The 13129-nt window shown below is 39.9% G+C and overlaps 1 protein-coding gene across 1 annotated transcript in view; it reads left to right on the forward strand.

The window, feature by feature from the left end:
• NEK5 (NIMA related kinase 5) overlaps positions 1–13129 on the forward strand; it is a 62644-nt gene that overhangs the window by 43793 nt on the left and 5722 nt on the right. The window contains exons 20-23 of the mRNA XM_082602554.1: positions 2545–2715; positions 3735–3872; positions 8914–9012; positions 11916–12027. Of these exons, the coding sequence (XP_082458680.1) occupies positions 2545–2715; positions 3735–3872; positions 8914–9012; positions 11916–12027 (520 nt within the window). The remainder of the gene's footprint in view (positions 1–2544; positions 2716–3734; positions 3873–8913; positions 9013–11915; positions 12028–13129) is intronic.

A 13129-nucleotide genomic window follows, 5' to 3' on the forward strand; every position in this document is an offset into this window, starting at 1 on the left:
AGGAAATGGAGCTTAGGACAGGCGCTTGTATTGTTTAAACAAGTTTTGGGAGAATCAGAAGAGAGTGAAGCCAAAGAAGGAGAGAAGGTTCTGGAAGGAGCCTCAGGGCTTGGCAGTATCAACGGGAAGAGAAAGACCAAGCGAGGCAGGCTGAGTAACAGCCCACAGGGTTTGGTTATCAAGGGCCCTGAGTGGCCTCAGTGTAAGCAATTCCAGCGAAAAGAATCAAATCAAAGGTTATTCTTTGCATGAGTTCTCCGGGAAGAGAAGAGAGTGAATTATAAGTCTCAAAAGACATGGCTGCTTTTTTAAAGATTTTTTTAAAAAAACACTTCATTAGTTTGATGCTGAAAACCGTCTCTTAATTTAAACTGGGCTCCCATAATTACTATTCAGGCTGAACAATTTCCCATATGTTTATTGACATCTGTATTTCTCTGGTGAATTATGTGCTCACATCCTTTATCCATTTTTCTACTGAAAATGGCGTTTGTTTTTTTCTTTATAAGACTCATTTAAATTGAACCTTTGCCTGAAATACGTATTGCAAATAGTTTCCCCAGTTGGTCTTTAGATCTCATTTATAGTAACAACAGCAAATATGTGTGAGAGTGTATGTGTGTGTGTGTGTGTGTGTGTGTGTGTGTGTACATATAACTTGGGAATTAACTTTACAAGAATCGTGCAGAGCATATGAAGGAAACTATAAAACCTTACTGAGGTATTTAAAGATTATTTGAATAAATGTAGAGAAATAACACTGTTATATATTGGAAATATTCATTCCAAATAAATATATGGATTTTTGGCAATTTCAATCAAAAGCACAATAGGATTTTTTTCTGGTGTGAGGAGATCCTGGAGATTCTTCACTAGCCAAAAAATTTAGAAAAGAAGAGCATTGAGGGGCACCTGCCCTTCCAAATATCAAACTGTATTATATAAATTATAGTCATTAAAACAATGTGATACTAGCACCAGAATAAAAAAAGTAATGAAAAAAGAGAAAGTTTAGAAACAAACTCTAGTATGTATCATAATTTAGCATATGCTAAAAGTCACATCATAAGTCAATGGGAAAAGAAAGAATTACTCAAATAAATGCCCTAGGACCAACTGGTTAACAATTTGGGGGAAATTGTGAAATCAGACCCTATATAATGATACAACAAATAAATTCCAAAATAAAATCAGAGTTTATATGTAAAAAAATGAAGTTATGTGTCAGAAAATAAAGTGAAAGAAAATATAGCTGAGTATTTTTTTTTTTGGCTAGGGAAGAATTAGCTACTCAAAATATATAGGAAAAAAATCACAGAATAAATTAGTAATAGATTCAGCTTTAACAATGAAAGCCTTTGGTAAAGAAAATATTATAATGTTAGCCCCTAGAATTGTCATTTTCAGTAGTTTACCTAGGGAAAATAATCATAAATGTCAAAAAAATTAACTACAAATGAGTTCATTAAAGTGTTGTCTATAATAGTAAAAAATTCTAGCAATCTAAAAATCCAGCAAAAAAGAATTAGTTAAGTTATAATATATCCATGAAACAGAATACCATGTTTTCTTTAAAATGGTGGTGTAGAACAATATTTAATAATACAGATATGGTATGATGCTAATTGAAAAGAACAAGTTATAAAAGGGTGTGTAATATTTGGCCCATTTTTTGTTTCAAAACGAAGCAGAAACTATATGCGAGAAGGAAATTTTGAAATTTTAAGTCTCTGGAGAGTGGGATTGTGGTAATTTTTGTTTCCTTCTTCTACTTATCTGATCTCCAGAGTTCTTATAATGAAGCATACTAATAAATAAAGAAAATGGTAACACAAGTTATTTTTTAAATTAAGGTAATGGAACAGTTGCATTTCTGTGGAACCTGACTAAAGTTCACATAAATGCCTCAAGAATTTGTCCATCCATGCCGTTAATATTTCTTTAGCGTTAAATACATTGGCTAGTCAGTCACATGTTAATAGTAAAAGTGAAACAATTTTAAACCTGTTTATAATTTCAGTCTTATAAGTTATGATCTATCTATGTCTTAGTCCATTCAGGCCACTGTAACAAAATACCATAATCTGGGAGACTTATAAACAACATTTATTTTGCACAGTTCTGGAGGCTGGAAAGTCCAAGATCATGATGCTGGCAGATTCAGGGTCTGGTGACGGCCCGATTCCATCTTTTTGCTGTGTCCTCACTTAGCGGAAAAGATGGGGGAGCTCTCTGAGGTCTGTTTCATAGGAGCATTAATCCTATTCATGAGGCTCCACCCTCATGACCTAATGAACTCTCCACAGCCCCTCCTCCTAATACCATCACACTGGGCATTAAGTTTCAGCGTATGAATTCGGGGGGGCACGCAAACATTCGGTCCATAGCAATCTGTATTAGATTGAGGGTGGTGATTTCTCTCCTTTTGAAGGTACCAGCTGATGGACTCCAGGTTTCCTAAGAACTATTTCTCGCAGTTAGTCACACTTTGACTGCTTTGAGATCAACAAGTTATTTCCTTATACCCAGGGTTGTTCATTCCAGATGCTGCCGCTGCAGAGGACAGGAGACAGTGGGATGCTGGGTCTCCTCAGACTCTGCTGCAAATGATGGCCGCGGCCAACGTCACCTCCACCTGCTCCACTGTGCCTGAGGGTGAAGCTGACATCAGTGGCACAAACTGTCCGCAAGAGGAGAGCGAGGCCCCAAAGGCAGGTGTGTTCACCCCAAATGCTAGTGCTCACCCTGACTTGACAGTTCTCAGTTTTCAGTACAATCCCGATAGATTTGTATTAAATGCCTTCCAAAGATTTTGTTTTGGTTTCTCCCCTACCTCTGCAGAGACTTGCCTACTAATTATTCTAGACAATTGGCCACTGTAGCGATGAGAATGTAAAGGAAGAAAGATCCAGGTTCCCACCTGCCTCCCAAGGAGGGACAGGTGGCTTCATTTGCCTTCCCGTGCTAGCCTAATAACTCCCTTGCAGTTTCTTAAGAGGGTCGTTTTTTCCTCAGTAACATCAGAACTGAAATATTAGCTGTCCCACAAGATTTAGAGAGTCAGTGCAAAGATACATATTAACTTGCTTTGCAAACCAAAGTGTTATTTCCATGTTAGCAGTGTTTAGGATATGATGATATTTTCAACCTAAATTCTTCCATTTTCATTTGGGCTTCTGGCATAGTCTTTCCTTAGCAGAGAGTCCCAGCAATATCTGGGTGTGATCTTACAGGTGGTGGAGATTTTTATTGCTTATTTCCTATGTTTTTCTTGATAACATGGGGCTGGGGGAGAGCTAAAATTTATACCCATCTTATAAGTTGAAGTCCGTAAGTATATCACTGAGATTAGTAATTAGAAGTGTGTGAATTGACCCATATTTATACTATTACAAAATATATTTCATATCATCAAATTTACAAGAAAGGGCTTGCAAACATAATACAATTTAATCCGTCCTAAGCCAATGGGACAGTAAGAGGGGAAACCTAATTTAAAATAAATAGAGTAGAAATGTCAACACACCAAAACAGCCAGTTTACAGGGCAGAAAATGACTCTCCTGCCCAACAGTACATGATAATATTGTCACTAAACTTTTCCGTATCTCAGCTTCCTTGCTAATAAAGTGAGGGGTGGGATGAGGTGACCTCCAAGGATCTCACATTCTGTGATTTTATAAAAACTCAAATGAAGAAGCATTTTTAGTTTCAATAATCCAGGCTCCTTTTCAGATGGCCGAGTGATGGTGATTGAAGGCATTCCAGAAAACAGGAAACAGTGGCGGCTTGAAACGCCGGGAACTTTAATGAGCGTTTTGACAGCAGCACATCTAACAAGTAGCTCATGTTCTGCCAACGATGGAGAATTTGGTATGTAGTTTACTTTTAAGAATGTAGTCCCCTGTGGAATTTTGTCAGAGGTGTAAATGCAGAATGGGGATAAAAATAGCCTGGAGAGAGAATTGGGAGGGTGTCTAAGCCTTTTCAGAAGCTGATTTGCTTTGTCCAAGCCTGTTCCAAATGCCATTAACAAAAGACTTGAACTTCTGAGAAAAGTAGGATCATTTTCTGTAATGTGATGGGCTGACAAGTGATGAAAAGTTAGGTAAGAAGGACCAGTGGCTTTGTAGGTGATGAGCGACAGCTCTTCAGCAGACTCAAATTACCATCCTGTGGGCCGTAAAATACATCTTAATATAGTTCTTTTGGCTTTGGGTTTTTCTTGCCTCCAATGTTTAGCAAGATTATGCTGCTATTGACTTTAAGGGAAACCAACCATTACTTTCTAAAGTTCGAGGGAATTCCTATCACGGTGGGGATTTGGTCCTCCACTGTGTGTGCAGGTGTAAACTGCTATGAGCAAAGCCATTTGGGGCAGGCAGGTATCAAACAAAGAACACCTGCGCAGGGGCGAGGTTTCAGGGCTGGGGTTGTGAAGATGCGAAGCTGAGGCGGAGCGGAGGCCTGGTTAGAAACCTGATAGTGATGGAGGCGGATGAGTGCTTACAAAGTTAAAGAACAACACTGGGCTTCCCTTGTGGCGCAGTGGTTGAGAGTCCGCCTGCCAATGCAGGGGACACGGGTTTGTGCCCCGGTCCGGGAAGATCCCACATGCTGCGGAGCGGCTGGGCCCGTGAGCCATGGCCGCTGAGCCTGCGTGTCCGGAGCCTGTGCTCCGCAACGGGAGAGGCCACAATAGTGAGAGGCCTGCGTACCACACACACACAAAAAAAGAACAACACTGGGAATAATGCAAGAGTCGTACCCGACTGTTTCTGAAGAGTGAGTCTGCCAGTTTGTGAAGCGCAAGAAAAGGGGAATCTTTGTGAAAGGTGAGTCTTAAAGAATGGACAGCATTTTATTGAGGAAAGAATATTTCAGGTGGGGAGAACTTGCAGATTCACAGGCCTGAGAGACTGAGAAAGACGGTATGACTAAAATTTAGGCGCCGGAGAAGGGACCAGAGTCCCTGAGTAGATGAAGTCCTTCGGTGTTATTACTTATCTCAGCTGCCACACTTAAAACTCAAGGCAGGGGTGGCAGTGCAGTGGGGAGAGAGAGAGAAAATGCCTTCCTGCCTTCAAGGCTCTCTTCCAAGTACCTTCAAACCACAGACGGCAGTGTGATTGCATGTCTGCTCCCTCCCCTTCTATCCTGGGATAGAAACATCATCTGTAAGGATGGGGCTGGGGGCCGGTGGGGAGGAAGTTTTGGGCTGGCCTGGCTTGGCCTGGAGGCCAAGGGCTGGGGCCACAGACCAGGTAGGAGGGGGGCGCCCATCTATCAGGACACTGCAGTGGTGACATACTGGTGGCTATGATGTGTCTTCTTGGGTTTGTTCCTGTGCTTCTTGGAGAGAGTCATAGAAAACTTCATGTGATCTTGCATACCAAATTAATTCATGAACTTACTGCATTTTCGAATGGATGGCTTTACATTAGGCATATATGAGTAATTTAATCTAACAAGTGGGATTAAGCATAGGAACTTGCCTCTAAGGGTAGCATTCAAAGCAAAATGTAGGTATTTTCTTTTGTAACCTGCTAAAGGTGCAGGCATCCCCTCCCACCCCAGCTGTGCTTTCTCTGCTCTTTCAGCCTCTAACTCTGTTATTGGCCTCACCCCATCTTTCCTTCCCTGTAGCAAGCTTGACTTCCTGTCTCTGGTCATCTCTTCTTTCTTTACCTCTCCCTCTGCACCCCTGCCAGACAATCCTAAAAATCCTTTTAAATCCTGCAAAAGATTCTCCCATACCCTCAGGATAAAATCCAGACTCTGCAGACTCTAAGTGCCTTAAAGATCGAATGGCCTCTCCCAGCACCAGGGCTGCTGGCACTTCTCCATCAGCAAATATTTCTCCCTCAGTTTAGAAAGGTGAGTCTTTCTAAAGACTCCTCCCTTTGCCAAAGTAATTCCTCCTGTAAGATTTCACTCTGGTGCAACCTCCCGGCCATTTCTGATGTTTTATCAGCAGATACCCTTCCCTCCCTGCTTTTCGCTATATTGCCAAACAGGGCTTTACAAAGGTGTCTGGAATATAGGAGATTCTTAATCAGTTAACAATTGGAATGAATGAGTGGAAGAGCCTGTAACTTGATTGACATGCTTCCCTTTAATCCAAAAAATTCTAATAAGCTTTCTGTAAATCCTCAAGTTTGTCTACGGTCTCTCTGTCTTTTCTCTGTTAGTTGCCTCTGACAATTTCACATTAATTCAGTCTCATACTCAAATTCGTTCACACTCAAATATTGGTTAAATGCATGAAAGACATTTCCTTATTATGTTTATCATTTAAATTCAGGCCATAAAAAGATGCAGTAGCAATTTTATTTGAAATTTTAGTGATTGCTATGAAAAACCTGGATCTCAATTAAACTACTGCCTGTGTACCACTGACAAGGAACCACTGTTTTTTTGTTTGTTTGTTTTTATAAATTTATTTATTTATTTTTGGCTGCATTGGGTGTTCGTTGCTGCACACAGGCTTTCTCTAGTTGGCGAGTGGGGGCTACTCTTTGTTGTGGTGCGTGGGCTTCTCATTGCGGTGGCTTCTCTTTGCGGTGGCTTCTCTTGTTGTGGAGTATGGGCTCTAGGTGGGCAGGCTTCATCAGTAGTTGTGGCTCGCGGGCTCATTAGTTGTGGCTCATGGGCTCTAGAGCTCAGGCTCAGTAGTTGGGGCACACGGGCCCAGCTGCTCCGTGGTATGTGGGGCCCTCTGGGACCAGGGCTCGAACCCATGTCCCCTGCATTGGCAGGCGGATTCTTAACCACTGCGACACCAGGGAAGCCTGGAACCACTGTTTTTTATTTTTGTTTTTTTTTGGGTTTGAAACACCTCCCTGCCATGGAAGCCCGAGTCTTAACACTGGACCATCAGGAAGTCCCCCAGGAACCACTGTTTTAAATGCCTGAGAAAACATCAGGGCATGTGTCCTTTGCATTCCTCTAAGTTTGGTTTCCCTGCTTAATATCCCACAAGACACAGCTATTCTCTGATCATAAAAGTAAAGTTCACTTTAGTTTCCTGTTTAATATCTTTCTTCCTCACTAGACTATAAGCTTCTGAGAGCTTTGTCTTGATCACCACCCCACTCGGCCTCTCCATCCCTAGCACCTGGTATAATGCCCAGAACTTAGTAAGTCACCATGTCTTTGTGAATGAAAATACAGCCATAGCACGTTTTTACTATCACTTTATGTAAAGGCATGGGATTGCCAATATTTGTATTGCTATCAAGTTGGATAAGGAAATTACAATGCTAATTATTCTTACAGCTCTATGGAGTCTTTGTAAAGACTTTCTGCATGTGTAAATTTTAATAACTTTGATTACAGGTGTAATAGACACAATTTATAAAGGCATTTAAGGATTCGTTGTCGTACATTTAAGCATGATTCATATATCGTTTGTCAGTCTTTAGCTTAAATATCCAACTCCTTGAAAATAAATTCCTTTGATGTTTCTAGCTCTAAATTCCATTTGAAAATGAGGGTTTTGGCTTTCCTGGTGGTGCAGTGGTTAAGAATCTGCCTGCCAATGCAGGGGACACGGGTTTGAGCCCTGGTCCGGGAAGATCCCACATGCCGTGGAGCAACTAAGCCCGTGTGCCACAACTACTGAGCCTGCGCTCTAGAACTCGCGAGCCACAACTAGTGAGCCCATGCGCCACAACTACTGAGCCTGCATTGCCACAATTACTGAAGCCTGCCCACCTAGAGCCCATGCTCCGCAACAAGAGAAGCCACTGTAATGAGAAGCCCATGCACCACAACGAAGAGTAGCCCCAGCTCTCCGCCACTAGAGAAAGCCCGCGCGCAGCAATGAAGCCCCAATGCAAAAATAAATAAATAAATAAAATAAATTAATTAAAAATAAATAAAAATGAGGGTTTATCAAGTACATGTTTAATTTGTGCTAATTTTAAGAAGTTTGAAATAGCAAGACTTTACAAAATCCTTTTAAATGAATCTAACTAATAAGAGTGACACTCTTTCAAAGAGAAGTATTTTTTTACATGTGCATAATTAATTCAGGTCAGTAATTTTGTTTATAGTTTAACCACTCCAAGGGAATCCTTGGTGGGAAGGTAACCTCTATTTTTCTAGTGTAAGTTTTCGGGCCACATAGTTGCCTTGGTAACATCATAGTTGCACATCCTGATAACAGCTGATTTACATTTCTGTAGTTAGCCTTTCATTCTTTCTTCTATCCTGTTAAACAAAAATAAGAGCCTCCTAAAATTGTCTTCCTAAGACAGGAAAATAAAAACTATCAGATTCCCACACCAGGAGGAATACTCTGGCTTGCTTTTAATTAGCCAGATACCTCATAGATGAGATATATCAATCTATTTCATTTGTTTAATGTGCTTTAGAAAGTAACATGGGCTATGATTTGGGATGAAATATGTTGATTTAAATAGGTAAATATAAGTGTGGTGAGATTTCTACTTGTGTGTTCATGAGCAGTCATGTAACAGTTTACCGAAAAATAAAAAAAAATTTAAAAAGCCACACTTTGCTCTTAATTCCACCTTTGGAGGAAAGTTCCTATTTTTAATCCCACTTGCTAACAGAGGGTAGGGATTTTTTTTTTCCTGGAGACTAAAGTGAAATACTCTTTAAACACCTAGGAACCAGATGGTTTTACAGTTTGTGTGGGAAAGGTATGTTATGATAGATTACAAACATGAGCACAGTCCTTCACTCTTCCCTGTATCCATGCCCTTTGCAGTATGACTTTGCAGCTCCTCTGTCATTAAATGTTTTTCTTCCCCTCTTCCCTTGAGTCTTGACTGGCCTTGTGATTTGCTTAGGCCAGTAGAATGCACCGGAAGTGATGATGTGGCAAATCTGAGTATTTAAGGAGCTTCTGCTCTTTCTTTTGGAATCCTGTCCATCTCTCAACTAGCTCCAGTTGCCCTGCTGGAAAATGAGGGACCGTGTGGAACAGAGAGACAAGCCATCCCAAGTGAAGCCATGCTAGACCAGCCAACCTCCAGGTGGCCAGGCAAGTGACTGCAGATGCCATGAGGGGCCCAGCTGAGACTGGAAGAGCCGACTAGCTAAGCCCAGCCCAAATCGCCCAACTGCAGAATTGTCACCTATATAAATGGTTATTGTTTTAAGCCACTAAGTTATGTGGTGGTTTATTATTCTGGAAAAGCTAACTATTGTAGACATACTTAGCAAAATTCCTAAAGTGGTAGTTGAAAGTAGGCTAGCTCTACATAATTTTAAAGCCAACTTAAGAAACCAGCATTTTTAATTCTCTGTGAATTCTTTTAGTTATTTTGTGGATTCTTTTAAGAAAATCTGTCTCAGCAATGTTCTTGATTGCACCAAGGTTGAAATTTTGTAGGGAAAAAAACAGACATCATTGACAAGCATATGAAAAGACGCTCAACATCATTAATCATCAGTAACTTTAAATCAAAACCACAAAGAGGGGCTTCCCTGGTGGTGCAGTGGTTAAGAATCCGCCTGCCAATGCAGGGGACACGGGTTCGAGCCCTGCACCTGGAAGATCCCACATGCCACGGAGCAGCTTGAGCCCGCGTGCCACAACTAATGAAGCCCATGCACCTAGAGCCCGTGCTCCACAACAAGAGAAGCCACCACAATGAGAAGCCCGAGCACTACAACGAAGAGTAGGCCCCGCTGCCACAACTAAAGAAAGCCCACGTGCAGCAATGAAGACCCGATGCAGCCAAAAATAATAAATTTAAAAAATTAAACAAAACAAAACAAAAACCACAAAGAGCTATCATCTCACACTCATTCGATGGCCACCATAAAAAAAAAACCCAAAAGCTAGAAAATAACAAGTATGTGGAATAATTGGAACCCTTATGCACCATTGGTAGAATTGTAAAATAGTGCAGCCATTATGGAAAATGGTATGGCAGTTCCTTAAAAAAATTAAAATAGAACTACCTGATCCAGCAATCCCTCTTCTGGGTATATATACAAAAAAATTGAAAACAAGATCTCGAAGAGATGTTTTTGCACACCCATGTTCAATGTACCATTATTCACAATAGCTAAGATGTGGAAGCAACCTAAATGTTCATCAGTGGATGAATGGATAAAGAAAATGTGGTATATACATACAATAGATTATTATTCAGTGTTAAAAAAAGAAAGAAATCCTGTCACAAGCTACAACATAGATGAACCTTGAGGACCTTATGCTAAGTGAACTAAGCCAGTCTTGAAAGATAAATACTGCAAGATTCCACTTAGGTGAGGTATTTACAGGAGTCAAAGTCTTAAAAAGTGTAATGGTGATTTCCAGAGGCTGGGGGGAGGGGGATATAGGGAGTTGTTTCTCAGTGGGAGTGGAGTTTCAGTCATGCAAGATGAAAAAGTTCTAGAGAGCTGCCGTACAACAATGTGCATAGAGTTAACAATACTGTACTGTACACTTGGAAATTGTTAAGAGGGTAATTTTATGTTATTTTTTCTTTTACCACAAACAAACAAAAAAATCTCAGACATCATTGACTCAAAAATTCAGAATTCCTTGATTGCCTCATGAATTATTTTATTATGGTCTCTTTGAATTGGGATCCAAAAAAATTTGATATGTTAAAAAAAATAACAATTCAGAGGAGTAGTACTGTGAATGTGAGGAATTTTAGTTATACCTTATCCAATTTTTTTCACCTATATTCTCATTTGTATGAATATATGAGAGTGATAAAAGATTAAAAATGTATGCTTAGGGAGGACTAAAAGAGTTCTTATAGTAATTTATATTTATAAAATATAAATTCTAAGGGCTAAGAAAACATTGTGCCATTTTATTGGGAACATTTTCTTTGCTATTGGTGTATAAAATATGTGCATCTCATAATCATTGGAATCTTAGCATTGTTGAGGGGATGCTGCTTTCTATAAAGAAATTAAATATTGTACTACCTTCATTCTGATTTTTTTCCCAAGAGAAAAAAAGTACATTTTTTTAAATTTTAATTTTTAAGAGTCTGGCTTACCTCATTCTTCTTTTTTTTTTTTTTTTTTTTTTTGCGGTACACGGGCCTCTCACTGCTGTGGCCCCTCGCGTTGCGGAGCACAGACTCCGGACGCGCAGGCCCAGCGGCCATGGCTCACGGGCCCAGCCGCTCCGCGGCATGTGGGATCCTCCCGGACCAGGGCACGAACCCGTGTCCCCTGCATCGGCAGGCGGACCCTCAACCACTGCGCCACCAGGGAAGCCCACCTCATTCCTTTTTTAATGTTTGCAAAGTATTTAATAGTATGCGGGCATTCTTTGAAATCACAAGAGTCAAGATTTTTTTTTTTTTTGGCTGAGCCATGGGGCTTGCAGGGTCTTAGTTCCCCAACCAGAGATTGAACCCACACCCTTGGCAGTGAAGGCACGGAGTCCTAACCACTGGACCGCCAGGGAATTCCCCAAAAGTACATTTAAATAACAACAATTAATTCACCCCCTCACCTCCTTCCTCCCCTCACCAAAAAAGATAAAGTTGTGGGTGTGTGCTTTGGGTTTTCTTTGCAGACATCAGTGATTAACCATAACCATACACTAAATACTGTGTATAAAAACAGCGAAGAATAAGGGTAGTGCAATAATGTTGGAAAGTCTTAAGTTTTTACAAGATTTTCTTAAATCTTCTATACAATCAAAGCATCTACTCCCAAAGTGGGGTTATTTTGTCTCTTCATCTCTGATCCTTATTCCTCTTACTTCTTTCTCTTGTGTTGCCTACTACCTTCAGTACAATGCGGAATAGTTTGTGTCAATTGTCACCTGTCTATTCTGTTTTAATGGAAATTATTCAAAGGTTTTACCATTGTGGTTGATGTTCAATATAGGATTTTTGGTATATGTCCCTCTCGAGAGGTATAGGCTGGGATGCTTTAATCTCTCTTTCTGTCATTTAACAGTGGGACCATTAAAACAGTGGCTTCCTAAAGAAGATGAGGGGGAGGTAGAAGTGGCCTCTGACATTGAAGTAGATGAAGAACAACCAGAACCCAGATCTGATGATGATGATACGTAAGTAGGTCATACCTAATGCCTACATGAAGCACGGGTAAAAAGTTAAAATGCTGTTGTTGAGGCATAGAATATAGCCTCAAAGACCCAGCTAAGGAGACCAAGTTTTCCTATATACATGGGCTTGTCTCTGGGTTCTCCATTCTTTTCCAATGGCTTTGTTTTCCCTTTCTGCATCAGTGATATTGTCAGTTACTATGGCTTTATTGTACCTTTTGATATCTGGTATGGCTAGTCCTCACAGCTTCCCCTAGTCTCCATATCATTTTCTTCAAAATTATCTTTGCTGTTGCTTTTTACTCAACGTATACATCCTTGCATTCTCTTGTAAAGTGTCATGAAAAACCTTGTTGGGATTTTGATGAGAATGAGATTACATTTGTTGATTAATTTATGGGAATTCACATCTTTGTGATTATGTCTTAACATCCATGAATATAGTATAGCTCTCCATCTATTTATGCCTTTTAAAATATTCTTCAGTATTTTTGTAGTTTTCTTCATGATATAGATACCACTTAACTTTTTTGTTGCTGTTGCCATTATTAATGGGGTCATTTTTCTCCTACTACATTTTGGCTACCGCTAGTGTATGGAACACTATTGATGTTGTATCCTGTAACCTCACTGAACTCTCTTATTAGTTCTAAAATTTGGAGTCCTTTGAAGTTTAAACTTTTTACTATAATTTACTTTTAAAATAGGTAATATATTCACATGGTTCCAAATTCAAAAGGTACATTCTTTTCATAGTCTTTCTGCTATCTCATTACCTCTGCCACACAATTCCCCTCCCCAGAGTCAACCAATCCAATCTGCTTCTTGTGCATACTTTTGAGAAATTCCATTAAAGTGTAAGCAAATCTGTATATCTTGGTATGTGTGTATTCCTTTTCTTTTTTATAGAAAGTTTCATAATGTAGATACTATCTTGCAACTTCCTTTTATCACTTAACAGTGTATCTTGAGTACCTATCATAATATACAAACAGTAGTATATATAGAGTTTAAATTCCCAGAACAGCAAAGTGTTGTGTCAAAGAGTATGTACGCTTGTAATTGGATAGTGTCAAATTGCCCTTCACAGAGGTTACACCTATGA

Source organism: Mesoplodon mirus (assembly GCF_964341445.2).
Source record: "Mesoplodon mirus genome assembly, chromosome: 17".
Classification (NCBI taxonomy): Eukaryota; Metazoa; Chordata; class Mammalia; order Artiodactyla; family Ziphiidae; genus Mesoplodon; species Mesoplodon mirus.